Source organism: Magnolia sinica, chromosome 19 (assembly GCF_029962835.1).
Source record: "Magnolia sinica isolate HGM2019 chromosome 19, MsV1, whole genome shotgun sequence".
Classification (NCBI taxonomy): domain Eukaryota; kingdom Viridiplantae; phylum Streptophyta; class Magnoliopsida; order Magnoliales; family Magnoliaceae; genus Magnolia; species Magnolia sinica.
The window spans coordinates 6,746,384-6,773,787 of record NC_080591.1 but is presented as its reverse complement, the minus strand read 5'-3'; the positions used below and the strand labels follow the sequence as shown (position 1 = coordinate 6,773,787).

The following is a 27,404-nucleotide window of genomic DNA, read 5'->3' as shown; positions in this document are numbered from 1 at the left end:
GAGAAGGTAGCGTTAAGAGGACCCGGTTTGGCTGGTGACCCCAACACTAGCGACCTAGCTGATGTCAAAGCTGGTGAACCTACCATGATTTATGTGTTTTATCCACGCCGTCCATCCACTTTTCCAGATTATTTTAGAAAAATTTCCCAAAAATGAGGAATATCCAAATCTCAAGTGGACCACACCACAGGAAACAGCGGGAAGAATGACGTCCACCGTAGAAACCTCTCGAGGACCGACAGTGATGTTTATTTGTCATCCAAACTATTCATAATGCTACAAAGACCTGAAAGAATGAAAAACATAAATATCATCTTATCCAAAACTTATGTGTCCCCCAAGAAGTTTCCAACGGTAAGTGTTCAATCCCCACTGTTTCAGGTGGTGTGGTCCACTTAGGATTTTTTGTGTCCCTCGTTTTTGGGCTCATAAACTAAAATGAGATGGAAAAATGTATGGACGGAATGGATGAATACAGATACATCAAGGTGGGGCCCACAGAGCTTTGACATCAGCTTCTGGCAGATATTGGTGTCACGAGCCAAACCCCATGCGAGGGGCCATCTGTCCGTAGCCGTATGTATTATAAATAAATGCATGCATGCATGTATGTATGTAAGTTAGTTAGAGAAAAGGGGTAATGATGATGTTTGCTTTGCGTGGAAGGATGGATGGTGGTGGTTCCTCATGGTATGATTAGATGATATATGGATTATGACATGTTATGGTGATATTATCATGTTGTATTTGTTGCTTCCTTATCAAAACTATAACTAACTCTATTGCTCTCCCATCAATTCCATGCATTTGGTGTATCAAACTCCATAACTTACATCTATTTCCCATGCACTTAGCATTCTTGGAGATGTTGAAATGAAACTTCCCTTTTTCATCTTTTTTATTTTATTTGTTAAAGCAGATTGCTTGAAATACTTGTTCACGGGGCTGTGTGGGGCCCATTAGAGATGTTTGTGACAAATCCACTTCGTCCATCTGTTTTGAAAGAATACAATAGGACAGGATTCTAAAAATCAGAAAGATGAAAAGCTCAGGTGGACCACCCCAAATGAAAGAGTAGGAACGGAAATGTCCACGGTTGAAACGTTCCTGGAGCTGACCATGATGTGTGTTCCATCTAAACTGTTCGCAGGGTTATTAACACTCGAATAAACTGTAGGCAAAACAACTACCATCCTGATACAAAACTTCTCTCGCCCTCGGGAGTTCAATCCCCACTCTTTCGCGTAGTATGGCCCACTTGAGTTCAGGATCTGCTTGATTTTTAGAATTATCCTTTTTTGGTCTTTCAAAACAGATGGACCGATTGGATTTTTCACATACATCCCTGTGGGCCCCACACAGTCCCGAGCACAGGAATATGCAATCCGCCTCCTAACATCAGATTCAAGTGGTTATGAGCAATGCTTCAGTGCTCTAGAGTAGTATAAGTTATAGTGCTCCTACTTGAATCAGTATACATAGAAAATACAATCCATTGATCTAGACGGTTCATTTGGTTCAATTTTCATTTTAATGACTAGTGACAATCATCACACTGCTCTGACAATCTTAACCATCTAATTTCTAGCATGAGATATTGATGGTTGGGATTGTTTACACAAAATAGGACCGATCGACAATTTCATCCATGCACTTGTTTGGACCCATCATGGATTGCTTTATTGTAAAGTATCACTTTTGTTAGGCAATCTTAACCATCCCATACATGGGTTAGAAAAATGATAACTATAAAAAAAAGTAAGCCCAAATGGGAATAGGTCATCTGATCAGCGTGATTATCACATTATCGTGCATGGAATGCATTCTGGACTTACTGGACGGTTCAGATCGATGATTGAACTGTCCAGATGACCCAATGCTGCAAGGAACATCATAACTTTTGATGTTCTCAGTTTTTAGATAGATTAGAAGAAATTAGAGAAATGCTCCAGCGCTCTCACAGCACAAAGCCGCTAGTTGCATCGGGTTACTTGCACAGTCCAATCAAACGATCTGAACTGTCCATTAAGTGGGGCACCTATTTTATGAGATGTCATGCAAAAATCACATTGATAGGATGGTCCAGTCCGTACATAAACTGGTCTTACTTTTTTAAGCCATCCTTTTCCAATACATGGATGGGATGGTTATAGTTGCCTAACAATAGCGATTCTTCATGATCATAAGACGGAAGAATATTGTGCACTAGTATGCATTGTATTACGTATGCAATTCCCATGTTTTGGACACGTGGACGGTACAGCAACCAACTTGGACCGTTCATCTGGTGGTTTCCAGGTTTGATATGCTGTGGCTAATATATCAATCCTATTGAAGGGCAATAATAACTTGATGAGGTATATGTTGATGGATGGTCAAAGATGATATTGGCAATAGTCAAATGGCCCACATCCAAATGCCAGGGAAAATATAGGACAATCAGATCCAAAGATAAGGGGATCGGGAACGTTGATTTGGTGGTTCGCAGTGTGGATGGGCTACTAGCAACCATCCGATAAGGGGCCCACAAAAGAAACGGTTAGAGCAGCAGTCCACATTCGAGATTTGACAACCAAAACTCACAACTACTTGATGGTTGGTGGTTGTCCAATCACTGCAATTTTTGGCTTATGGATGAAAAGGGGTGTTCAAAATGCGCTTAGATCAGATGATCAGTGGCCTTCAAATCAACGGTGATAAACAAAAATAGCTATCCGTGAAACCTTCAGTGCGAGGAATTGAGAAGAAATGGTGAATTGGATTATCTAATAGGTGTGACTAACTGACGGTTTGTTTTTTTTTTTTTCATCCATGGTAAGGCCCATTAGATGGACGGTGTACCGTGGAAGGATGGCTGTATAGTTCTTCGTGCTCCAAAAGAAACTGATCGTATGATCCAACTGTTTGATTTCTCTGTTGAACATAGACCATTGAGCAAGTTCTTTCGGCGTCCATATATGGGCCACTGATTGGATGGAGCAAGACTGGAAAAAGGACAATGGCCCACACGACATGAGAAAATTACAGCAATCAGCTGGCTGGGATAGCTCAATGGATGTGAGTTCCAGCTACAGTAAGCCACACCAAATGAACAGTCCGGATTCGTAAAAGGTGGACCTTACCCGTACTCGATGGGGCCTAGAAGTATGTGCCCCTTCATGTTTTCCTTTGGAGCCCAACAACCGGGACCGCGACTAGGCTGCTACCGCGGAGCTAGTGATGTGGGTGGGACACTGACCATAGGCTCAACCTTAATGTATGCATTGTATATCCACGCCTTCCATATGTTTTTCTAGATTATTTTAGGGCATGTTTCGCAAAAATGAAGCAGATACAAGTTTTAGGTGGACCACATCACAGGAAACAGTGATTATTGGCCATGAAAACCTTTGTAGGCCACAAAAGTTTTGGACCTACAATGGCCCTGCACGTACATGGACCACATCACAGCATACTTAATGAACTAGCGCATTGGACATGCATCTAGGTGCATTTGATCCAATTTTCTTTTTAAATGTCCTTGAGCTTCATGGACATTAATCACATCCATGAACATTTTTCCATGTGCATTATTAGTCCTTTCCATTCATTGGGCAATTTGGGACCAACCCTTGAATTCCTTAGCAGAAATTGCTAGTAATACCCACTTTTCCATATCTTCCTTTTTTTTCTTTTTTTATTATATATATACACACACACACACACACACACACACACCCAACACACTCACACTAGTGGAATTTCACCACCTATGGGTACTCGAACCCTTGACCAGGTGTTGAAACTCCTGAGAGTCTACCACCGGAGCAGGAGTAAGGACCCATAAGTGTAACAGAAATATCTTCCCCTAGTAACAAAAATAGGCCATAACGTGACCCACATGAAAATGAATGCCATAAAAGGATAACACAATCAATATTACATATGGCATACCCTCAAAATTGTAACAGAAAAGGGCCAACAAGAGATTAGCGAGATAAGCCACACAGTTCTTACTTGGTTCAGTTAGGCTTACAATGCACTTCTATAATGTCATCGTTCTCTAACCCTAGGCTCTTTGGTGTCGCAGTAGAACTAACTTTATCTCCATCAAAACAGAACACCAAGGTTTCCTTTTTGCTCTTGACTTTCTCGGCATACATTTTGAAGAGTCTCTCGAACTTGTCATCCTACAAAACAAGAAGGGATCGCATGCTGTTATAAAGATGTATGTTTTTTGGATTGGTATGAAGTTCTAGTTCCTGTTATGTCATATTACAGAAAATATCACAGATGCATTTCTACTCGTAAAAAGGAAGTATATGAGCAGACACATATCCCATAACTCTCAGCTCTGTAAATCAAAAGGATTTGTCGTATTTCACAACAACAAAAAAAAAAAAAAAAACCAAACCCTTTAGTATTCAAAAATGGTTACACTACGACTGTAACAGCTGTTTGAGTAACAGCAACGGTAGTGATTGTTATGCAATATGGTTACACTGTTCGAGCTCTATGGGCCCCACCATGATGTGTTGGATATATCCACGTTATGCATTTGGTGAGGTTATGGGATGTCTCAAAAATCAGCCATATCCGGAACTCAGGTGGGCCACACCCTAGTTTTGGAATGGCCTGAAATTTGCTGTGACCCCTCATCCAAGAGGGACATGCACAATGGATGGGATGGATGTCTGAACCACATGTCAATGGGGACCTATAAACAATCAAGAAAGTTTCAATGGGTGGGCATCTACTCTCAACTACTGTCTGTGGCATGGCCCACCCAAGTAATGGATTGGCCTGATTTTTACACCCATGGCCCACAATGGAAGGGTGCATCTGATTGATGGGGTGGATGTCCAACACACATCATGGTAGGGCCCACAGAGGTCGACTTCATGGTAAGCTCCCAAGAGGTCGACCTCATAGAATATATGTAGTGTGTGTGTGTTGACAATATTGTGAAAGTTTTGGAACCATATTGAAAGACTGCAACTAAACATACAAAGCTTTGTATTAAAAGTAATACCATAAACATGCGAAACTGCTTAAGTCCATCCTTGTCCTGGATGGAAATGACGATCTTTTCTCTTTTATCATTCGGTTTTGATGGCTGGTCTCCTTCAGGTTCTGGAACAGACTTTCCTGAACCACTAATTTCTCTTTTGACAGACTCCTCCACTGCTCGGAGGACATCCTCAGCTGATTGAGCAAATAATGCCAATTCCTGCTTCTTTAACCTGCACATCAGTATTTCATAAGCACCAACAATCAGGACTTCAGAATAGCAGGAACATCAGAATAACACAACTAAAAAGGGTGTGTAAAGCCCCTAATCTATTTTGCCTTTAAGTTAAAAGGCAAGGGAGTTCGAGGAATGAACAATCTCCTAATCTCCGAGGATACATAACACAAAAGGGGGGGTGACATGAAGTCCACCAAAATGGCCTTCGATTGGCTCATCTCACAGTAGTCTTCCGTACAAATCCAAGCCACAGATCTCAAATCATCTAATGGCCGACTTTGCAGAAAAGATACGATAAGGATTAAAAATACTGGTTTGCACCAAGGAAGTTGGTGGCTACACCAATTGCTAATCATTCTCATGCCTGGAAAAGTCCCTCAAGGTGTCAATAGCAGTGTTGCAAATTGTTAGATTACAATACTGACACATGCTCTAAACTCGGAGTAAAATTGATTTGCAATTCTCTTTGCCATTTCCCCCAAATCGTGAGCATCAAATTCACCAAAATCCACTTGCTACTTCAGAGCTCCCAATCCTTACATTGGCCAAAATGGCTGTTAATTTGAAGTGCATTCAACAAAGACCAGGCAACATGACCTAACGTGGCAGTGCAAACTAAATAAATGTATTCAATGAATCAACCTAATCAATTATCTGGCCACTTCCAGCCTTGAATTGATTGAACTTCTAGGAAACCAAACCCAACAAAATGGATTCACAAGGAACCCCACAAATTATGAACTGCAAACCAAACTTGAACTGAACAGCAAACATGGCAACAGTCAATAACGTCGCTGTAGTGACGTTATGATCTTTTGATATTGATGAAATGTATATGGAGTGTGTTTGGGAAGGTACATGAACCAACCACCCTGTGTGAAAGTGGATATGCACCAAGTAGGTTGGCCAGCACACAGTCTTGTGATTGACTAAAGGCACCGCAGCACCACCCCTCAAGAGAATATTCCTCGACATGATTATATTTTCACCAAGCCACATCTCACAACTACGGCCATTGTGGCAACATTTTAAGGTCCAAATGAGACTAGATGATCAGACCAGTTTAGATTGGAACCAACCATGGAAACGGGCTCACCCAAAAAACCCAGTCAACGTTTTCAGAACTCATCTCCTGTGATATAAGCATAAAATCTGAACCGTCCACATGATGCAGCACCCCATGCAACTCCTCGGGCCCAACTTTCACCCTGATCCAAAACTTTGGTGGGCCATGGCAAAAGAGAGTGACAAATCAAGGGTGAAAGTTAGGCCCTAGGGGTTTCATGGGGTGATGCATCATATGGACAGTTTAGATTTTACACTCATATCATGGGAGATGAGTTCTGAAAAAGTTCTCATGAGTTCTCGTGAGAACTGGTGTGCAGGTGAGCATTCCTCTATATATACATATATATGAGTAATGCTCACTCGCAACTAGTTGTATGTCTAACTAGTTGGCGTGTGGGGCCCACCATGGTGTTTGTACAACATCTTGCCCCTCCATGAAAATGAGATGCCTCTAACGTTAATGTAAAGGACTCTCTCTCTCTCTCTCTCTCTCTCTCTCTAAGATAGCAACAAGGCACTAACGTTAACGTAAAGGCTTACATCGAGAAAGTGGACATGTAAAATCAAAATACACAACCTCAAAGCAATGAAGAAATGGGAAAGATGATGGGAACTCCTGCCTTATCATAACCCAAAGAATTTTTTTTTATCAAATGTCCAAGATTTAGAGCCACCAAAACAAGTTACTTGTAGAAGTCAAAACCCACTTCAATACTAACATAATTACTATAATCACATCGAAATCTGATGTTGATGCATGCTCTCCTGGGAAAGTCAGCTATGAAGCTCTAACTCTAATCATGGTTAGAAAAGGAAAAGTTGTGCTAACCTCAAAATTGTTCCACCTTAACTCAAAATAATTGAGTCCATTCAAGATCTTGTTTGTATTTTCCGTAAGTGTTCCTTGAAAAATTTCTTCTACCTCTTTCTTCTCTATAATGGAGCAATGAGCCCCTTAGGTTTTTATTTTCTTTTCTTAAACATTTATTGCTTAGTAGCTTAGTGTGATAAAAATAATAATTGTAGAGGTGCTTTAACCACATTAGAGAGTTCTCCCACTGTCACCTACCTCTTTCTTCTATGTAATGGAGGATGAACCCCTTAGATTTTTATTTTCTTTTCATAAACATTTAATGTTTAGTTGCTTAGCGTTTCTACAACTTTTAGTTATTCATGCTTTAGTCATGTAATTTTACTAAATTTACGTTGCAATTATTTCAACATTGGAATGTAATAGTAATTTACACATAATGAATATTAAATAATTTATATGAAATATTTTATGTATGTTAATACAATTTCTTATACGATTCTTACAATTTTTTTTTTCTTATGGTTTATGTTTCCTTATTTTCACATTTTTAAAGAAAAAAGGAAATTAGGAAGGCATTTCAGCTTTCAAGATGCTTGCATCTCCTCGAAGCTCAGAAGTCTAAATGACTCACCTCACACCTCCTTTTGAAATTTGCTTCAAACATCCATTTGCATGACAATTATCAAATGAATAGGTGCATTTGATGGGGCAGATTTTGTTCCATTAGCCACGCCGATTGTTAATGTGATAAGTACATGCACAGAGCCACTGGTTAACTCAATACCATTTTAGTGTATTGCTTAAATTCCCAGATGGAAAGTGGTTGTATGTGTACCAATGAGATTATGTGTACATACCAAATTATCAATATATATTAGGTATTAATATATGAACTGACACTCAATAAAAAACAGCATATTTTGGACCAAAAAATTCACAAGAGGGCCCCACCTATGAGAACCGTTCATCTCATAGGCTAGATGATGGGATGGGCCACCCCCCTCACATCCGCTTTCTGATAATCATTGCAACTTAATAGTTACACTCCATGATGCACATTTCGATAAATTAGGGGCTACATTGTGGAAAGATTGTTGTGTATTCAATTGAGATTTGAGAACAACCTAAAACCAAGGTATTCCGTAATGGTAACGGTGGCTGTAACGGCCACCACCATTACCTTTACGATACGGGGCATAACGGCTATTACGGCCCCGTAACACCCGTTAAGGTCTCTCTCTCTCTCTCTCTCTCTCTAAATAAATTGAAAAACCCCCGAAAAACCTATATCTGCTCCGTAGTGTTGATTAAAAAGTATGAAAAATGTGTTTGTCCCATAATAGATCATTACGGGGCTATTATGGTCTTTATAGGGGACGTAACGGGCCGTCAACAACAATTACAGGTCATGTTTTTCCATAACGGTTGTTACGGCCGTTACGACCCCGTAACATGTAACAGTTGTGATGGGGACATCACGTGCACACTCGCACGCACGCCGCCCCTTACGCATGTACGCCAGAAGAAAGAGGGTCCCACCGTCGATCTGGATCGATGACGACATCCAGGGAGGACCTTCTAGTTAGAAGACGAAGTTTGGTTCAAAAGAGTGGGCCCGATAGTTAATAAAAGTCCATTATGAGATCTCATAATCGTGGCCCATTAGTCGGATTGATTTCATATTTTAGGTTTTGCTTATTGTTATTATTTAGAACATCATGAACGCTTTAGATTTCTCTGTTTGGTTTTTATTTTAGTTTACTTCATCGCCAAGTAATAGGTTACGCACATGGCGCGAGTTTTGAGGTATAGGGTTTTCTTATAAATAGGCACCCCTTGTACCTCTTTTGATTAATTGAAGATTAATAAAAATTCTGCGTTTTCCTACTCTCTGAGTTGTGAAGCCTAATTGGGTGCAAAGCCCTCCCTTCATCGAAGGGTTAACTACCGTGGTGCGAAGCCACATCTATCTCGATTCGCCCCCATCCATCTCCATCTCTACTACCCATCTTCTACTATCCCTTTTTCTCATCTCACCCCATCATCTACACTTCGAATCAATCATCTATTGCAGCAATTCTCTTCCCCACATCAAAATTTCAGAATCTGGCTCTACAGAAGGGCTGAAACTTTGGCAGAGCACCACGCATAAACCATACATCGGATCGAGTTGAGATTTAGGGGTTTTGGAGTCCATCCCTGACCGACCAAGGCCAAGGTGGCCTTTTTCTGAATAGTGGGCCCCACACACGTGTAGCTGGGATCACACGCACGTGCGTTTGGGCCATTGTTGTTGTCCACGCGTGCGGTACTTCTCTGATTCGTTTCTCTCCTCTCCTTCACTCCGCTTTCACCCAAAATCTCTAAACCTAACCCTAAATTACTCAAATCTCCAATTTCATGCCCTTTTTCTTGCCCTAAGGTTCCCCGAATTGGAATTTCTGAATCCCTTGGATTAGAAACTGATTACTATGCATGTGTGGATGATTATTTCTTATCTTTGAGTATAGTTTGGTTCATAATTTGTATTGATCCAGCCCTATCATGTGTAGGCCTGGACCCGCATAGATTCCCCTTAATTAAATGGTTTGGGCTTTCATGTGGGATATGGAATTTGTGTAATTGGTTTTGAACTAACGTGATCTCAAGCCTAAAATCTCACACATCATATTTGAATTTCATGTCCTGCATCAAATTTGGTATCAAAGCCTAGGATTCTTGTAGGGGAATTCATTACATATTTAGGGTTTGGTTGTTTATGTCCATTATGCATCAATTCTCATCATATATGGTTGTTTAGAGGTCCATAAACCCTGACATAAGCTGCTGAAATTTTTGTTATCCCCTTATTTGAATTATTTTAGAAATTAGCTTAGCTTTCTATTTCTAGGTTTAGAAACTTTCCTTTTCTTTTTTTAGAAACTTTCTTAATCTGTTTTTAGAAACTAATTTCCTTTCCTTTTTCTTTTTTAGAAAGTAGTTCACTTTCCTTTTCCTTTTTTAGAAACTAGCTTACTTTCTTTTTTTAGAAACTAGGTTGCTTTTTAGAATCTTTCCTTCTTCGTTTTTAGAAACTAGGTTGCTTCTTCTTAGAAACTTTCCTAATTTGTTTTCAGAAACTTTCCTTTTTCGTTTTTAGAAACTAGGTTGTTTCTTAAATTTAAAAAATAATAAATAAATAAATAATCTTATATTTTGACAACTATATTGCTGAATTTTGGTTTGCACCCTACACTAAACATGAAACAACTGCTAGAGTCACTAAACAAGCTGTCCCAACAGATCGAGTCTTGGGGTAAGCGCTTGGAACAAAGCATAGATCAACGCCTTGACCAAATAGAAGCCTTTCTCAGGACAAACCCCACCATTAGGGAAGATGGCCAATATCAGGTAGGTGGCCAAGAGGATACACCAATGAATAAAGTTGGCCAAGTAATCAGTTATGGGCGTGCACCAGGGCGCCCACCCCATGAGGGACATCAAGACCACTATTTTGAGGAGTACAACATGTGCGGCCTTGTGGCTAGAGAGAGTGCACCAGAAGCTAGTGTATAGTTACCCACTGAGGCCATTCTGATAGTGGATGAGTTTCGCGATGTCTTTCTTGATGATCTACCAGATGAGTCTCCCCCTAGGAGGTATATAGAGCACACTAGAACATGGAACACCATAATAACTACAGCCGAGTTTGCATTTAATAGTTATGTCGATAGGTCCACAGGTCTCAATCCTTATGAAGTCGTTACTGGTTATAAACCTAAGAAACCTATTGATCTTGTCCCTATGTTACTGTCCCATAGGCCGTTAGAGCCTACAGAGTCTTTTACGCATCGCATTCATTCATGACATCAAGAAATCAAGCAAAAGATCACTACTAGTAATGAACGTTACAAATTTTCTACAGACCAACATAAATGTTTCAAGGAATTCAATGTGAGGGACTCCGTGATGATCCGTATCTGATCCGAGCGGTATCCTCCGGGGACTGTTCGTAAGTTACACGCGAGTAGCGCTGGAACCTTCAAAATTATAAAACAAAACGGTCTCAATGCGTATGTGGCAAATCTTCCACCCTCTATGGGAATTAGTTCCACATTCAATGTGGAGAATTTAGTTGCATTTCAATAGGTCATTGATGAATTGTTCAGCCTTTCGCCTAACCATCCCGATTACCCAGACTTTTTTCTTAATTTATGGTCCCCTCCCGACCCATCTTCCCAACCTCTACGTCCCATACCTACCCGTCTCGACCCATTTTCTCAGCCTCTACCTCCCATGCATACCCATCTCGACCTATTTTCCCAACCTCTACGTCCCATACCTACCCGTCTCGACCCATTTTTTCAGCCTCTACCTCCCATACCTACCCTTCCTGACCCATATTCACAGCCTTTACCTCCCATACATACTCTTCCGAACCTTTTTTCTCAGCCTCTACCTAGCCTTCGCACACCTAGAGAGGAAATAGAGAATATCTTGGGTCATCAGATAGTTTCAACGTCGGACGACGGGTTTCAGAAGTACCTGGTTAAATGGAAGTCATACCCAGCTTCAGATAGCATGTGGCTCACTGAAGAGGATCTTCAGAGACTAGATCCTGACATCCTGGAGCGGTTCAGGAGTTTTATTTCGCCAGTGACAAAATCTTCGCAGCCGAAGAGAATTGATGGGGACATCACGTGCACACTCGCACGCACGCCGCCCCCTACGCATATACGCTAGAAGAAAGAGGGCCCTACTGTCGATCTGAATCGATGACGACGTCCAAGGAGGGCCTCCTAGTTAGAAGAAGAAATTTGGTTCAAAAGATTGGGCCCAATAGTTAAGAAAAGTCCATCATGAGATCTCATAATCATGGCCCACTAGTCAGATTGATTTCATATTTTAGGTTTTGCTTATTGTTATTATTTAGAACATCATGAACGCTTTAAATTTCTCTGTTTGATTTTTATTTTAGTTTACTTCATCGTCAAGTAATCGGTTACGCACATGGCGCGAGTTTTGAGGTATAGGGTTTTCCTATAAATAGGCACCCCTTGTACCTCTTTTGATTAATTGAAGATTAATAAAAATTCTGCGTTTTCCTACTCTCTGAGTTGTGAAGTCCAATTGGTGCGAAGCTCTCCTTTCATCGAAGGGTTAACTACTGTGGTGCGAAGCCACATCTATCCCGATTCGCCCCCATCCATCGCAATCTCTACTACCCATCTTCTATTATCCCTTCTTCTCATCTCACCCCATCATCTACACTTCGAATCAATCATCTATTACAGCAATTCTCCTCCCTACATCAGAATTTCAGAATCTGGCCCTACGGAATGGCTGAAACTTCGGCAGAGTACCACGCACAAACCGTACATCGAATCGAGCTGAGATTTGGGAGTTTTGGAGTCCATCCCTGGCCGACCAGGGCCAAGGTGGCCTTTTTCTGAATAGTGGGCCCCACACACGTGTGGCCGAGATCACACGCATGTGCGTCTGGGCCATTGTTGCTGTCCACGCGTGCAGTACTTTTCTGGTTCGTTTCTCTCCTCTCTTTCACTCCGCTTTCACCCAAAATCCCTAAACCTAACCCTAAATTACTCAAATCTCCAATTTTATGCCCTTTTCCTTGCCCTAGGGTTCCCCGAATTGGAATTTCTGAATCCCTTGGATTAGAGACTGATTACTATGCATGTATGGATGATTATTTCTTATATTTGAGTATCGTTTGGTTCATAATTTTTATTGATCCAACCCTATCATGTGTAGGCCTGAACCCGCATAGATTCCACTTAATTGAATGGTTTGGGCTTTCATGTGGGATATGGAATTTGTGTAATTGGTTCTGAACTAACGTGATCTTAAGCCTAAAATCTCGCACATCATATTTAAATTTCATGTCCTGCATCAGGTTGCCACCGTTACCTTTACGTAACGGCCTGTATGGCCCCGTAACGGCCTTGACGGCACACCATGCCTAAAATATATACAGGGAAAGCGTATCTTTTAACATATAACAAAGAATCTAACTATCTACCTATCTATAGTATGTACAACTATATGTACAAAGAGTCTACCCATCTATACATGTCCATTTGTATGTACTGTATAAATATATAGTTATACCAGAAATGGATGCAAAAGAAACTCTGTTGAAAGATGGTGGGGCTGCATATATCAAGTGTTCTAGGCCAGCAATGAATGGGTTCAGCAAAGCTGGCCCTAGATCTGATTGGATCTGGATTTTGGATCTTTCAGGCCGATGAAACAGATCGACAGTTCAGCGACACTAACAATGACAATGGCGACCAGCGAGATACAGTTTCTGGTGAGAGGTCGCTAGAAACACTGATCTGACAGTTCTAGATCCGATGTGGCTATCAGGAGTTTGGATCCGATAATAGTCATGCAGAGAAGATATTGGGCTTGAGAAAGAAGAAGAAAGACTGAGAATTGGTGTATGGTCTTCAAAAGACAATCTTTAACAAAAGGAACAGATTCACCAAAGAGATGGTGTATACAGCATAGTTTGAAAACTCAGTTACTCAACTTGACCCAACGAGATTTTGAGCTAAGTCCCTTGTTAACTCGCTGACAAGCTTGTCTCAGGCAGGACTTGACAAGACTCATCGAGTTGACTTGAAAACTCCATCGACTCGATGCGACTCGGTGTGGCCTGAGCAAGTCACTCCCCGGTTATTAGTGTTAGTTGCTTTTTTTTTTGTCTCTCTCTCAAAATAAAAACTGATGGAGATACCAACTCGATCAAGCAACATCCTCAAGAGCAGATGCACCAGCAGTGAGCTATTTGGTGCATTTGTATTTAGATGGGCATTTTATATACTACAACTATTTCCAAATATATTAACTTTTGCTCACATTGTGTACCACTCAAGCTGAAAGAGAATTTTAAAAGGATGGTTGTAAGATTAGCCATGCTTTACAGGACAAAATATTTGCAATTAAGAGAGCATGTTCATAGCATGAGTGGCGCTGAAATGAGGATGTTGAGATGGATGAATGGCAAGGCGAGGTGGGATAGAACCAAAAAATGAATCTAATCAAGGGAATGTAGGAGTGGCACCAATAGATAATAAGATGAGGGAAAGTAGACTTAGATGGATTGGCTATGAGCACCAGAGACCAGAACTACACTAGTTACAGGGAATGAGTTAGTACAAGTTGAAGGTTCTAAAAAAGCAAGGAGAAGGCCCAAAAGGACGTGGGTGAAGGTAATAAGAAAAGACTTGATGACCTATGGTCTAATTGAAGTTACAACCTTTGATAGAGTGGAATGGTGGAATAGGATTCATGTACCCAACTCCAATTAATTGGGATAAGGCTTGGATGTTGATGACAATGGTAATTAAATTTTACGCACAACCTACACACTCTAAGCTTACTGATTAAAGTATCAAGTGAAGACTTGTTTGAGTCTTTTTGTTGGCCTGACCCAGCTGGATATCTGGTCAATTTGAGTCTTCAAGTTTTTGAACTATGTATAGAAGTCCCAATTCTAATATATCAAAGAGCAGAGCAAATCTATCTCCAACAAGCAACATCGTTGGAAAAAATCCGTCAATGGTCTCACTAGAGATGGGAATGGAGATAGCTGATGGGGGTAGTCTTGGATCAATAGTCAGGGTGGGCTCTGATACAATGATGAATTAGGGACTACATTGTGGAAATCCTGTTGTGTATTCTATTGAGAATAACTCGAAATATACACAAAGAGAGTGACAGAGTGTGTGTTAATAGATAAAACAAAGAATATACCCAGATAACACAAAAATAAAATCTGATTACCCATATCTAGCATGTGCCGGGTACAAACTGCATGTGTAGTTGCATTGTATGCATACATATCCTGATAGATATATGTATCCTATTCCCTAACACATCCAATGGCCATTTTTTCAGACAATTAAGAGCATCCGATAGGGGAGAATTTTGGTACTTCACCGTATGACTTATTAGGATTGCCAAAAAAAATGTGGGTCCCCATGTATACGGTTTGTTGGGTTGAGCAATATGCTCTACCAGACATTGTACATTTTCATACCTCAACTCTTGTATCGTAGGATCCTCCTGGAGTGCCGCTGCAGCAGCTACCGGTTTCTTGGGTGGAGGCAGCAGCCAATCCTCTTCCTTTTCCTCCACACTTTCATCAACATTCACAACTTCACAGCTCTCCACTTTACCTTCCACCTAATAATCCCAACAATATGTCCATGTTAAAAGAGGAATAAGAAGAAAATATGATATCATATGAAACAGCTCCACTCAAATGTACACTTGCCACACGTTGCTAGAGAGTGGCAACTCATACAGCCATGCTATATGATCATGACATGAAGCATGCCAATCTGGACTGTCCAAAACATGGGCTACAATGTGAATTGAGCATAGCCGGTAAAGTCATACCCATCAGCCAATCCTGACTAGACTCGTAGCCATCAATTGGATGGCTAAAAGGAAAATGGTCACAGTCCAAAGTCAATGGTGGGAAGAGAGAAAAACTTTGACACCCTGGCAGAGTGCAGTGGATTATACACATGTACTTAGAAGTTACTCGGAAATCAAATTGCATACATTGCATTCAAGTAATTCAAAATAAACTCTAAAAACTATGGGTCCTGCTTTAGATGTAACATGAACAAAAAATTTGCCAATATTTAGCTATTTGACTATTGGATTTGTCATTTGTGGACATCTATTGGATGGCTCAAAATGAAAATCATGCAATGATCCTATTTCAAGTGTACAGGAATCAGAGGTTGGGATTGTTCAACCCATCTGATTTGGGGACTCCAAATAAACAACAATTGGTTTCACAATAGACATAGTTTAACTTGAGTAAATATATGCCACGCGAACAATTTCTGATTGCCTATATATCGAACGCCATACCCAGCCAGAGTATCAAATAACTCCCAAGGTGAAAATCGGACGGCTACAATTACCCAATTAGTATGATTCTCGAGCTACATGCCATCCACAACAAGGTTTACAATCTCTGCAGTCCAGGTTTGTGTATGTGTGTTCTATATGTGTACAGTGGATTAATTTCCTAGATTAGCAAATTGTGGTAAAATGCCGATTCTAGTCTATGCCAAAAAAAAGAAAAAAAACAACATTGAATCGAAAGACGATTGGATCGAATACTTACCGAGGGATTTGAAGCCCTCTTCCGTTTGGCTGTGAAAAATGGAGGCGAAGCCGAACAGTCATCTGCAAAACAAGGATAATCAAGATGATGATGGTGATGACAGCGATGGTGATAGGAAAGGGGGAATACCGTCAAGGAACACGAAATCGATGGGTTGAATGCGACTGTAATCGAAGAGCGGTTCCAGTTCTTCCGTCGATTCCTCCTGCAAATACCGAAAAAGATTCAAAAATTCAAACCCTAGAAACTTCAGAGAGATAGAGTAGAAACTAGAGAGGGATTTCTTACCATCTACTGAGACTGAGATTTTGAGTTTGCAGAGAGAGAAAGAGAGAGAGAGAGAGAGAGAGAGAGAGTGTGTGTGTGTGTGTGTGTGTGTAATTTTTAAGGAGAATGAGAATGAGAATGAGATTTATATTTGGCGGTTCATGAAATTTGAGAGCTTCTTCGAAGAACTGGACTGCGAGACCTCCACACGTGTGCGCGGTCTACCCCCAGGGTAACAGTTTGGTGGGTGTTACCCTTACCGTGTGGGGCCCACCATGATGAATTTGTTTCATATCCACGCCGTCCATCCGTTTTTTTCCTGATCATTTAAGGATTTTGTCTAAAAAATTAAGCATATCTAGATGTATGGTGGACCACATCACTGGAAAAAGTGGTGAATGACCAGTAAAAGGCTTTTGTAGGCCAAAAAGGTTTTGGATCAAGATAATATTTGTATTTACCTTCATCCAATTTTTTTTGACCTTATCAACGGGTTGAATGGAAAATAAACATTACGGATCTGCTTATAGTGGGCATTGGGAATTTTTTAACGGTGAGTGTTAATAATCACTGTTTCTTGTGGTGTGGTCCACCTGAGATTTGGATATACAAATAAATTTTTGTATAGATGATAAAATGGGCTGTAAAAAAGAAATGAACAGAGTGGATATACGAAATATTATCAAAGTGGGCCCTACGGTAAGGGTAACACCCACTAACATATTACCCCTGTTACCAGGGTAACACCTAATCCGCGCGCGCATATGAGCGGACGCGGATTGTGTGGTGAGGCGCTCACCAGCCACCACCCTTTACCGTGGTGCGAAGACTCCGGGGGGCCCACCATAATGTATTCGTTTTATCAACACCGTTCAACCGTTTCCAGCTAATTTTCGGGCACGAGAACAAAATTGAAGTATATCCAAAACTCAAGATTGAATGCCTACCGTTGAAAACATTTTGGGGGCCACAGTTTTAGATCAAGCTGATATTTTCCTTTTCCCTTATTCAGGTCTGCTTGACCTTATCAACAGGTTGGATAACAAAATAAACATCACTGTAGGCCCTGGAAGGCTTTCAACGATGGATGTCATTATCCCACAGTTTTCTGTGGTGTGGTCCACTTGAACTTTGGATATGCCTAAATTTTGATATAATGTACTCAAACGAGGTTTAAAAACGGATGGACGGCGTGGATAAAACAAATACACCACGGCGGGCCTCACAGAATCTTCGTACCATGGTAAACGGTGGGGAGCGCCTCACTACACAGTTCGCGTTCCACATGGCACTTCCCTAGGTATACATGTCATTTACCTCAAATCCAAGCCACCGAAAAGTTAAAGGGTCCACTGTATATGAATTATAAGTCAGAAATACACTGAAAGCAAGATTGTAACTGGTCTATTTATGGATATTAATCAACTGTAAAAGAGCAAGTAGAAAATGGTCCATATTCAACAAAACAATGTCCATTTAATCAGAGTTAAAGATTGTCTGAAAAACCATATATTCAATTAATGACCAATCCAAGTGGGTCCCGTAAGTTTTGACGGTTTGGATTTAATTTATATGCTATATTAGCATCGAATGGATACTAGCTACAGTACGCTTGCGTGCTTCGCCATCAGCACTTCTACACGCAGCTGCACATGGCAACATAACAAGTACGTAAAAGATCTGCTCCGTTTATCATGTCGGACTTAAGTCGGATTATTCCTAACCAAAAATTTAGATTATATCATTTCAGCTGGGCCGACAATCTTACCAACAGAAATCTAAACCGTCCATTTTTAGGTATGACAGTGTAGTAGCTGAGTTTAAAATCAAACTATCTACAGGAGATGTCCCACATGATTCGGGGATCTGATTGTCCTCACATCTTCTATGTTAGTACGTGTGGCTGCGTTGAGAGGTGCGGATGTGTTTGGGCAATCTAGCCGTTGATTACATGCAATTTGAGCTGTGGACCTGTGGTTATTGCGCAGGCAATCTCGTGCGAGATCCTGGCTGTTCATCTGTAGGGCCGCAGCAGGCACGCGCCACACGATGAAAATTTGACCAATCAGGTGATTCAGTGCATGAGGTAATCACACGTGTATTAGAAAATGTAGGGTTGGAAATTTTTGGACTTCCCATTCAAAGTACACGTGCGGTCCCTTTTGGGCCAGGGCACATGCGTGGTGGGCCAGATCTAGCGTATCTTGCGTGCGGATGCCTGCAGGTGCAAGTGCGCTTGCATGACTGATATTGGTAGTGTTCCTGCCACCAGACATTCCTTCCAATGTTCGAGATCCGTGCCCGTCATAAAGTGGGCCGGATTTTACAGGATCCGTGGACCATATGTCAGACAGGTCTACTCACCTGGGCGCGGCTTCGGTGGATCCCCGGTTCTACCGAGGTGGGTGGGAACCTGACTGTGGGGCCCAAATTGATGCATTTAGCTTACATCCACGCCATCCATCCTTTTTGAAAGCTCATTGTAGTGTATTATTCAAAAAATAAAGTAGATTAAATTCTTGGGAGGACCACACAATAGGAAACAGTGGTGATTGAATCCTCACCATTAAAAACTTCTAAGGGGCTACCGAAATGTTTATTTGCCATCCAACCTTTTGATAAGGCCACAAAGACCTGGCTGAACGGCCCACACAAATATCAGCTTGACCCAAAACTTTGGTGTCTGACAAGAAGGTTTTTAATGGTCAATCACCATTGTTTCCTACGGTATGGTCCATCGGAGATTTGGATCTGCTTCAGTTTTGGGATCATACCCTAAAATGAGTTTGACGGCGTGGATGTAAGGAACATACACCAAGGTGGGTCCCACAGGGATCCCACCCCCTACTCACATCGCGAGCCATGAAAGTACCGGTAGTGACTATTGGTCAATATATCAGCCGTTGATTTGTTTGTTGAAAGTCTGACCCCAGGAATAGGCAGAACAGGCTGATTTTCGGCCCAGAGGATCTAATCAGCGTGATGGGCTGATCATCACATTGGGAGGGTTGCTGATGGGCTGGGCCTTGAACCATCACTGGGCCCACAAAGTAAAACGTAGTCCTGGCCCAATGATGAACAAAACAACCCATTCACTTCATCCATGCAAGATCCAGGCTGTTCATTGGGAGTGCCCCACCATGCATGTGATCTAGCCCAATGAGTTTTGGACCAGCCCTAATCTGGCCAAATTGGGCTAGGCCGAAAGCTCGATGACAACTAGCCCATTGACAGCAGCCCATCCACTCATCAGGCGGTCCACCGATTGATGGGCCACATAATGGAAGAACTAACGATAGAAAACGATGGTGATCAGGTGCTTTTTAAGCACTGAATTAGACTTCTTTTTACAGTGACCGTCCAAGAAAGAGGCGGAGAGGGAGAGGTTGAATAGTTAGAAGTAGGGTGGTAGTGGGTCGGGTCTGGATCAGCCCAATCCGACCCTAGGCGGGCCAATTGTTACGGCCGATCCATGGCCCATTACCCTGTGGGCCAACCTGACCCACTTACAATAATCAATCTCAAGCACAAACCAGTGCGGACCCATTCAATAAAAAGCGAGTCAGGAAGGCAGTGCCTTTCAACACAGAGGTCTCGGATTCCAGATAGGGCTGTCAACGGGTCGGTTTTGGCCTGGCTGAGGCCTGCCAAGCCTGGCCCACAAAGTAAAACCTATGGATGAACCTAGCCTAGGCCTGTGATGGGCCAAAACAAACAGGGCCGAGCTCACCTCGTGACAACTATGTATGGCCCTACCCTAAAGTCCAGCCCAAACCCGAGGCTGGACACTTTTCCGATAGATCTGGGCTGCTTGAAACCCTAAACGGGCCAGGCTTATGGGCTCCTAAATAAAACCCTGGACCAGCCCTTGAGCCTTGTATTTCAGCCAGGTCCGTGTAGGTCATCAGGACAGCAGAAATTACTACATTAATACACATAGATTTTACTAACGTCTTGGCTAGTAACTAGAGCTGTACCTGGGTTGAACCAAGTCGAGCTTGGCACAACCCGGCTCAAGTCAGCCAATAGTTGACCCCAGCTCAAACTTAGCTCAGCTAGGTCTTCGAGTTCGTCTGGCCAGCTCGGCTTGATTTGGCCAGCAGCTCGGACCAATTCGAGCTGAGGTGAGTTGAGCACATTCAACATTTTCTCAAACATGTATAATACACCTTCAATTTTTCACAAAATGCAAAACAGTAACAACTCTTTATAAGTATTTCATCAAACACTTGATGAGTAACATAAAAATCAAGATATGAGGGCAGTCATACTTTGTTGAGTCATTTCATCAAACGCTCGGCGAGCAGCATCAATATCAAAATAATCGAGTCACCGAGCTAATTCGACCAAGTCGATTCAAGTGGAGGTTTGATCTGAGTCAAGTCGAACTCGAATAAGCTTGAATTCAGCTCGAAATTTTTTTGAGCTCCAAAAACCAACTCGACTTAGTCCGAATCCAATTTCAAGCTGAGGCGAGTTGAGCTTTTCCGAGTCGAGTCGAGTGATCTGATCAAGCTGACTCGACTCATGTACAACTCTACTAGTAACATTTCCAAACCTTTTAAATGGCACGTGGGGTGTTCCATTGTCAATCTCAACCATCCATTTATTCATACGAGCCAATTGTGCCAATTTGGTATAACCATAAGTTGTTTATGAGCCATAAATTATATTATTAGAATTATCAAATTAATGCATTACTATAAAATCATAAGAAATACAAAGTGACTATGTCTATAGATGTTTTAAAATGATGTTTGGACTTTTTTTCTCTCCAATTAATCTTGGCTTTTCATTTTCTTGGTATTGATAGAAAGCCTAAGATCATCGATTGGCATGATTTTTATACCATGGAATCTGGGCCAGAGTGCAGTGCAGGACTTGGTAGCCATGTGTTGAGTAGGACGCAGCCTGCAATTGATCTGGACCCAAAAAATGAGGCCCATCAACTCTCAAGTAGGCCAAAATGTTAGAAATAGAGGTTTGGATTGCTCAACCGTGATTTTGGAACAATGAGAGAATGTAGTCAGCCTTAATTTAAGTTAATATATTCCTCGTGTACAAATTTTAAGTGCTTGCTTATTAAGCATCAACCTAGTTCGACTATCAGGGAATCAAATAGATGAGTAGATTAGGTACAGCCAAATTTGGGCACAAGACGACTCAACTTGCTTAACTTGACTTATCCGACTTGTTTGGACCCGACTCGATCTTAACCGAATGGGTGAGTCAGTCCGAACCAAGTAAGCTTCGCCCAATCCGAACTCAACCGAGTCTTGTTCGAGTTACCCAGTAACTCAACCCAACTTGACCCAAAACTCGATCTAGCGAATCCGGCGCCGACAGCCTCCGTAGAACCCCATTCTCGGATCCCGACACCCATTTACCAGGTTCCGATCCTGGGATACTACAAGGAGGGTTTCAAATCATTAGTCTGATTCATAATGAGCATAACAAAAGCATAACCCACAATCAATAAGCACAAGAACACCACTACAAAATCCACTATGATCAAAAACTTTTTAGTACAATGCGACAAAAAGGGAAAATACAATGTAACAAAAGAAGCAAACTCCAGAAGCTCAGCACTCCAACTACAGCGAGACTATGGCCGCGACTACGTCCTGGCGTCACCGCACGCATCAATCGTGCATAAGCTTATGGAAAGCTTAGGGGTGGTGTAAGTGTGGCGCAATATAAACGTACTCAAAATGCAAGGTCGAGTGATGTGGAAACATGGTAATGAGCACATGAATGCAATCAGCCGTACCAAGGCTATGCGGTGCAAGATATGAATGCCATCGGCCAAAAACACGGCCATGCGATGTGAAATGCAACTCAAGCATGCCAATCCTCAACATGTATCAGTACAGTTCTCATTCAGGATAATCACCGGGGTTCAATACACTCCAAATGGCACTGTCGCTCTCCTAGCCGCACAGTCCAAATGAGCGTAAGAAACCTCACTATCCGCCCGACCAATAGTCTGCCAATACCTATCCGGCACGTCGATAGCGGATCCATTCGCGAGCTGGTCAAACTCAGCCTAGTATTGCCCCCTACCCTCGGGCGAGTAAGGCCACACTCCTTTCCAACCGACCACGACACAGTGGGAGACACGGCCTCCTGGTATTCGGCCTTCGTGCGCTCGTATATCCACTCGGTCTCGACGTTGGAGTCATCCTCTGGTACCATCGGGTTTAGGGACTTTCACCCAAGGACATCTATAGCGCCCGTATGCTAGAACCAACCATTTTCCGGTATCCAACCCAGCCATCCACGATGTGTCTGTGGAGGCTATGGCCCTGATGTCGCTAGGGCATATAGTAACTACAATCACACAAATGCAAGTGCATGAGTCACACTATCAGTCATACAGCCCCGTATATACCATGCACTTATATGAGGCAACTCCGCCTATCAGGGAGCCCATAAACAGTCTATCCAAAGGTGTATGCTATGATCAGTCATCCTCACATCAGGCATACATATGATGCGAATGATCATGAATCATGGATCTATACTAAACATGTATAAAGAGATGAGCTCTAGGTATAATGGAGATGACCCTATACGGCCTACTTACCATAATTATGGGCCTATCAGTGGGCCTTAGGGAGAGTTATAATGCGGACATTTAACCAACATTATCGATTCAATGTGGACATCAAACCAACATTGCTCCCAAGGAATGGCCTTCCATAAATCACACATTGTAATGGGCCTTTTATACATCTAATTGGGCCCTGACCCAAGGACCCAAGTACATCAAATGGGCTACATAACATGAGCCCCATATCTATATCAAGGTGGGCCTTAATGGGCCTCATAATGTGGGCCTAATACAAATCAAGGTGGGCCTCAACAAGGACCACTAATGCATGAAAATGGGCCTCCATAATGGGCCTTAAATTATCTCCGCAATAGTTGGGCCGTTGGATGAAACACATACATTATGATGGAGCCCACACTAATAGAGAGTGCGGTTGACAATACTTACCTAAGTGGGGCCCACCAAAATGCTCATTGTCCACCCAGCTTAAGACCCAACATAATGTTTCTTTTCCACCCAACTAAGGTCCAACACAATGTTTATTTTCTACCCCAACTGTTCATAAAATTACGTGGACCAAGGTAGGGCCCATTGTAATATTTATTTGTCACCCAACCGTTCAAAGGGTCTTATGGTACTGGGGTAGGGCCCACTGGACTGGGGAGCTGTGTACACAGCCAGGGAAGCCCACGGTAATGCATGTTTATAAATGTATGTATATATATATATATATATATTTATTATTATAATAACTATTATTATATTCACATGGACAGGGGGTCCACTGGGAGGTGGTCCCCAAATCCAGTCCACTCATTATGTGTGTCCCACTTGGCAGAGGGTACGGACCAAGTTTTAGTCGTATCCAAATTTCAGGTAGGCCCCACCAACAATTTTATATGTTTTAGGCATATATTCACCTGATTTTTTTTTTTATTTTTTATTTATTTATTTTTTTTGGATGGTGTGGCCCACTTGAGATCAGTATACGGTCGATTTTTAGGGACAGACCATAATCAAAGGGGACCCATCAAATGCTCGGTGTTGATGTCCGAAACACATCACGTGGGGCCCACAGCTGGAGCCGTGAGGCCCCAGCGACCGCCCCTCGTTGCTGCAGCAGCAGCAGCGCTGCTGTTTTTTTTTAAAAAAATTTTATTATTATATTTTTTTTTTGTTTTGGGGCCCACCGAGATGTGATTCACAATCCAGCCCACCCATTATGTGGGTCCCATATAAATGACGGTACAGACCAAGTTTCGGCAACATCTAAAACTCAGGTAGGCCCCACCAACGATTTTTATATGTTTTAGACATGTCTTCACATGATTTCAAATGATGTGGCCCACCGGAGTTCCATATACAGCTGACTTTTGGCGTGAACGGATGAACCGTGGGGACCCACCAAATGCTCGGGGTTGATGATCGAAATTCATCACCGTGGGGGCCCACAGCTGGAGCCGTGAGGCCCCAGCGTCCGTCCGCCCGTCACTCAGCAGCAGCAGCGCTGCTGCTTTAAATTTTTTATTTTTTTTTTATTATTATTTTTTTTTTGTTTTGGGGCCCACAGAGATGTGATTCACAATCCAGCCCGCCCATTATGTGTATCCCACTGTTCTACCCGTCCAGAACCAGTTTCACCTGCATCCAAACTTCAGGTGAGTCCCACCGAGTACCTTTTTATGATCTGGCATGTCTTCACATGGTTTTAGATGGTATGGCCCACCTGATGATCAGATCGCCTCAAAATTTTGGCTCAACGCCTAAAGAAGACTGGAGAATAGATTGGACGGTGTGGATCACATACATACATCAAGGTGGGGCCTGTATGAGTGGCCACCACTCCTCTTGGCTAGCCCGTTAGCACAGCCCACGTCAGTTTACACTTCACCGCTCGCCAGCGTCCAGCGTCCAGGAACGCTGGACGGCATGCATGAATACATTAATGTGGTGGGTCCCACGTAGATGTGGCCCACCAATACTTATACATAATATATATATATATATATATATATATATATATATATATATATATATATATATATTATATTATATTATATATATAATACATATTATATTATATATATTATATATATTATATAAAATATAACATATATTTACATATATAAAGTATTTGACCCACCTAAACGGTGGATGGTGTGGATCATCACCTACAATAAGATGGGCCGCACCGTCTAATGTAGATGGACGGGTAGATGTAACACATATTGGTGGGATCCACACCATCACAAAGGAAGAGAGAGAGAGAGATAGAAAGAGAGATATAAGGTGAGATAGAGGAACCCCGCCACTATGGGCCCTCTTGAATACATCACATACATCCAAATGGGTCCCACCAACAAGTGGGCCCTAAAATTTAAAATAATGGCAATTCACCCACCTTATCTTCCTTCTTCTTGGTCCCTTAGACTCCAATGCCCCTCAGCTTCAACTTTGATGGAGGATGATGGACTCTTGATGGTGGGGATGAGAGATGGGAGGGTGTAGATGGATGATGGAAGGTGGACCACACTTGAGAGGGAGAGGAGGCTTGGACGTTTGGGGCTTGGGGTTGCTTGGAGAGATATGAGAAAATGAGAGAGAAAATGAGAGGATGGGAGTGATATGAGGTGATGGAGTGATGGGTGTAATTAATGGGGCATGGGTTTGTTTGAAAAGTGAGTAAAGGAGGGATGGGTGAAGAGAGAGAGAATTGACTTTGTGAAGAAAGAGGTATGGGTTGTTGTACTTGAGATAAGGTTGCATTTAATGATGATTGATGGGACTAATTGTGTAGAGATTCTCTCGAAATCCGCAACGCGCGGTATTTCTTCTAATAAACGCCGATCGGCATCTTCTTACCTGGTATCGGTAGATTAGGTACAGCCAAATTTGGGCACAAGACGACTCAACTTGCTTAACTTGACTTATCCGACTTGTTTGGACCCGACTCGATCTTAACCGAATGGGTGAGTCAGTCCGAACCAAGTAAGCTTCGCCCAATCCGAACTCAACCGAGTCTTGTTCGAGTTACCCAGTAACTCAACCCAACTTGACCCAAAACTCGATCTAGTTGGACTCGACTCGATTCGAAACCTACTCAACTTGGATTTGGGTATATGTATAATTTAACAAACCATAATTTTTTAAGTATCTCTAACCCTATACACCATACCCGACCCCCACCATGATCCGATCCCAAACTCTCTCTTCTTCCCTCATCCTCCTCATCTTCCAAGGTCGACAACCACCCTCTCACCCTCTCTCTCTCTCTCTCTCTCTCTCTCTCTCTCTCTCTCTGAATTGGTGCCAACTCGAACTGACTTGATACTTTTTACTAGGTCGGACTCGGTCCGGATTAGTATAGGGCAAACCCGGATTTGAATTGCTTCAGGCATGTTAGACTTTGTACCAAGTTGAGTTGAGTCGAGTTTAGGTCAATCCTATTTCAAAACCAGATCAACTCGGGTCAGCCCTAACTCGGTTCAACTCGAATCGATGCCCAGCTATAGGTGCGGCCTGGCCTCACCCATGACAATGCTACCCTTACCATGGGGCCACCTTGATGTATGTATTCTAAATCTACGTTGGCAATCCCTTTTTCCAAATCATTTAAGGGCATGAGCCCCAAAAAAGAAACAAATCTAAATCTTAGGCCGGCCATGGCCATACCATAGGAAATAGTGGTGATTGACCCTTAAAAACTGATTATGGGCCACAGTTTTTTTGGATAAAGCTGATATTAGTTTTCTACCTCCATCCATGTTTACTTGACATTATCCACAGGTTGGATGGCAAATAAACATTACAGAATCATCACATCAGGCCCTAAGAAGTTTTTAATTGTGTGGAATTATGAACACTGTTTCTTATAATATTCTCCACCTGAGACTTATAGCTGCTGCATTTCTAAGCTCATGTCCTAAAATGATCTAACAAAACGGATGAATAACATGGATATAGAATACATACATTAAGATGGTCCCCACAGTAAAGGCCTGCCATCTTGGGTGCGGCCGCACCTAACCCGCTCCCCACTAACCGCGAGGGACACAAGCTGGCGGAACCGGATTGCCTGCCGTGTGACACAAGGATATCCCTCTGGCACCACCTGGTCGAAGCTCTGTCCGGGCCCACCATGATGCATTTGTTTTATTCACTCCTCCATTTATTTTCCAGCTCATTTTAGGGCACGAGCCTAAATTTATGCAGATCCAAAGCTCAAGTGGACTACACCCCAAAAATCAATAAGGATTAAATTCCACCGTTGAAAACCTTGTAGGGTCCACCAGGATGTTTTATTTGCCATTGACGGTGGGCCACA

At 42.2% G+C, this 27,404-nt stretch overlaps 1 protein-coding gene across 1 annotated transcript; it reads right to left on the bottom strand.

Moving 5' to 3' along the window:
* Positions 1 to 3,872: 3,872 nt before the first annotated feature.
* On the bottom strand, positions 3,873 to 16,658 carry LOC131235120 (uncharacterized). The gene is made up of 6 exons (XM_058232254.1): positions 16,549 to 16,658; positions 16,390 to 16,465; positions 16,261 to 16,322; positions 15,154 to 15,299; positions 5,012 to 5,222; positions 3,873 to 4,169 (listed from the first exon to the last, which is right to left on the bottom strand). The coding sequence occupies exons 1-6, from the start codon at positions 16,549 to 16,551 to the stop codon at positions 4,002 to 4,004; spliced, it is 666 nt and encodes a 221-aa protein (XP_058088237.1). The 5' UTR covers positions 16,552 to 16,658; the 3' UTR covers positions 3,873 to 4,001.
* Positions 16,659 to 27,404: the final 10,746 nt, after the last annotated feature.

What these genes read in the sequence shown, in the direction of transcription:
- LOC131235120 (XM_058232254.1), bottom strand. An exon ending in CGATTTCGTGTTCCTTGACG is followed by an intron (nt 16,323 to 16,389) that starts GTATTCCCCCTT and finishes CTTGTTTTGCAG; the next exon opens with ATGACTGTTCGGCTTCGCCT. An exon ending in AGCAGTTTCGCATGTTTATG is followed by an intron (nt 4,170 to 5,011) that starts GTATTACTTTTA and finishes CTTGTTTTGTAG; the next exon opens with GATGACAAGTTCGAGAGACT.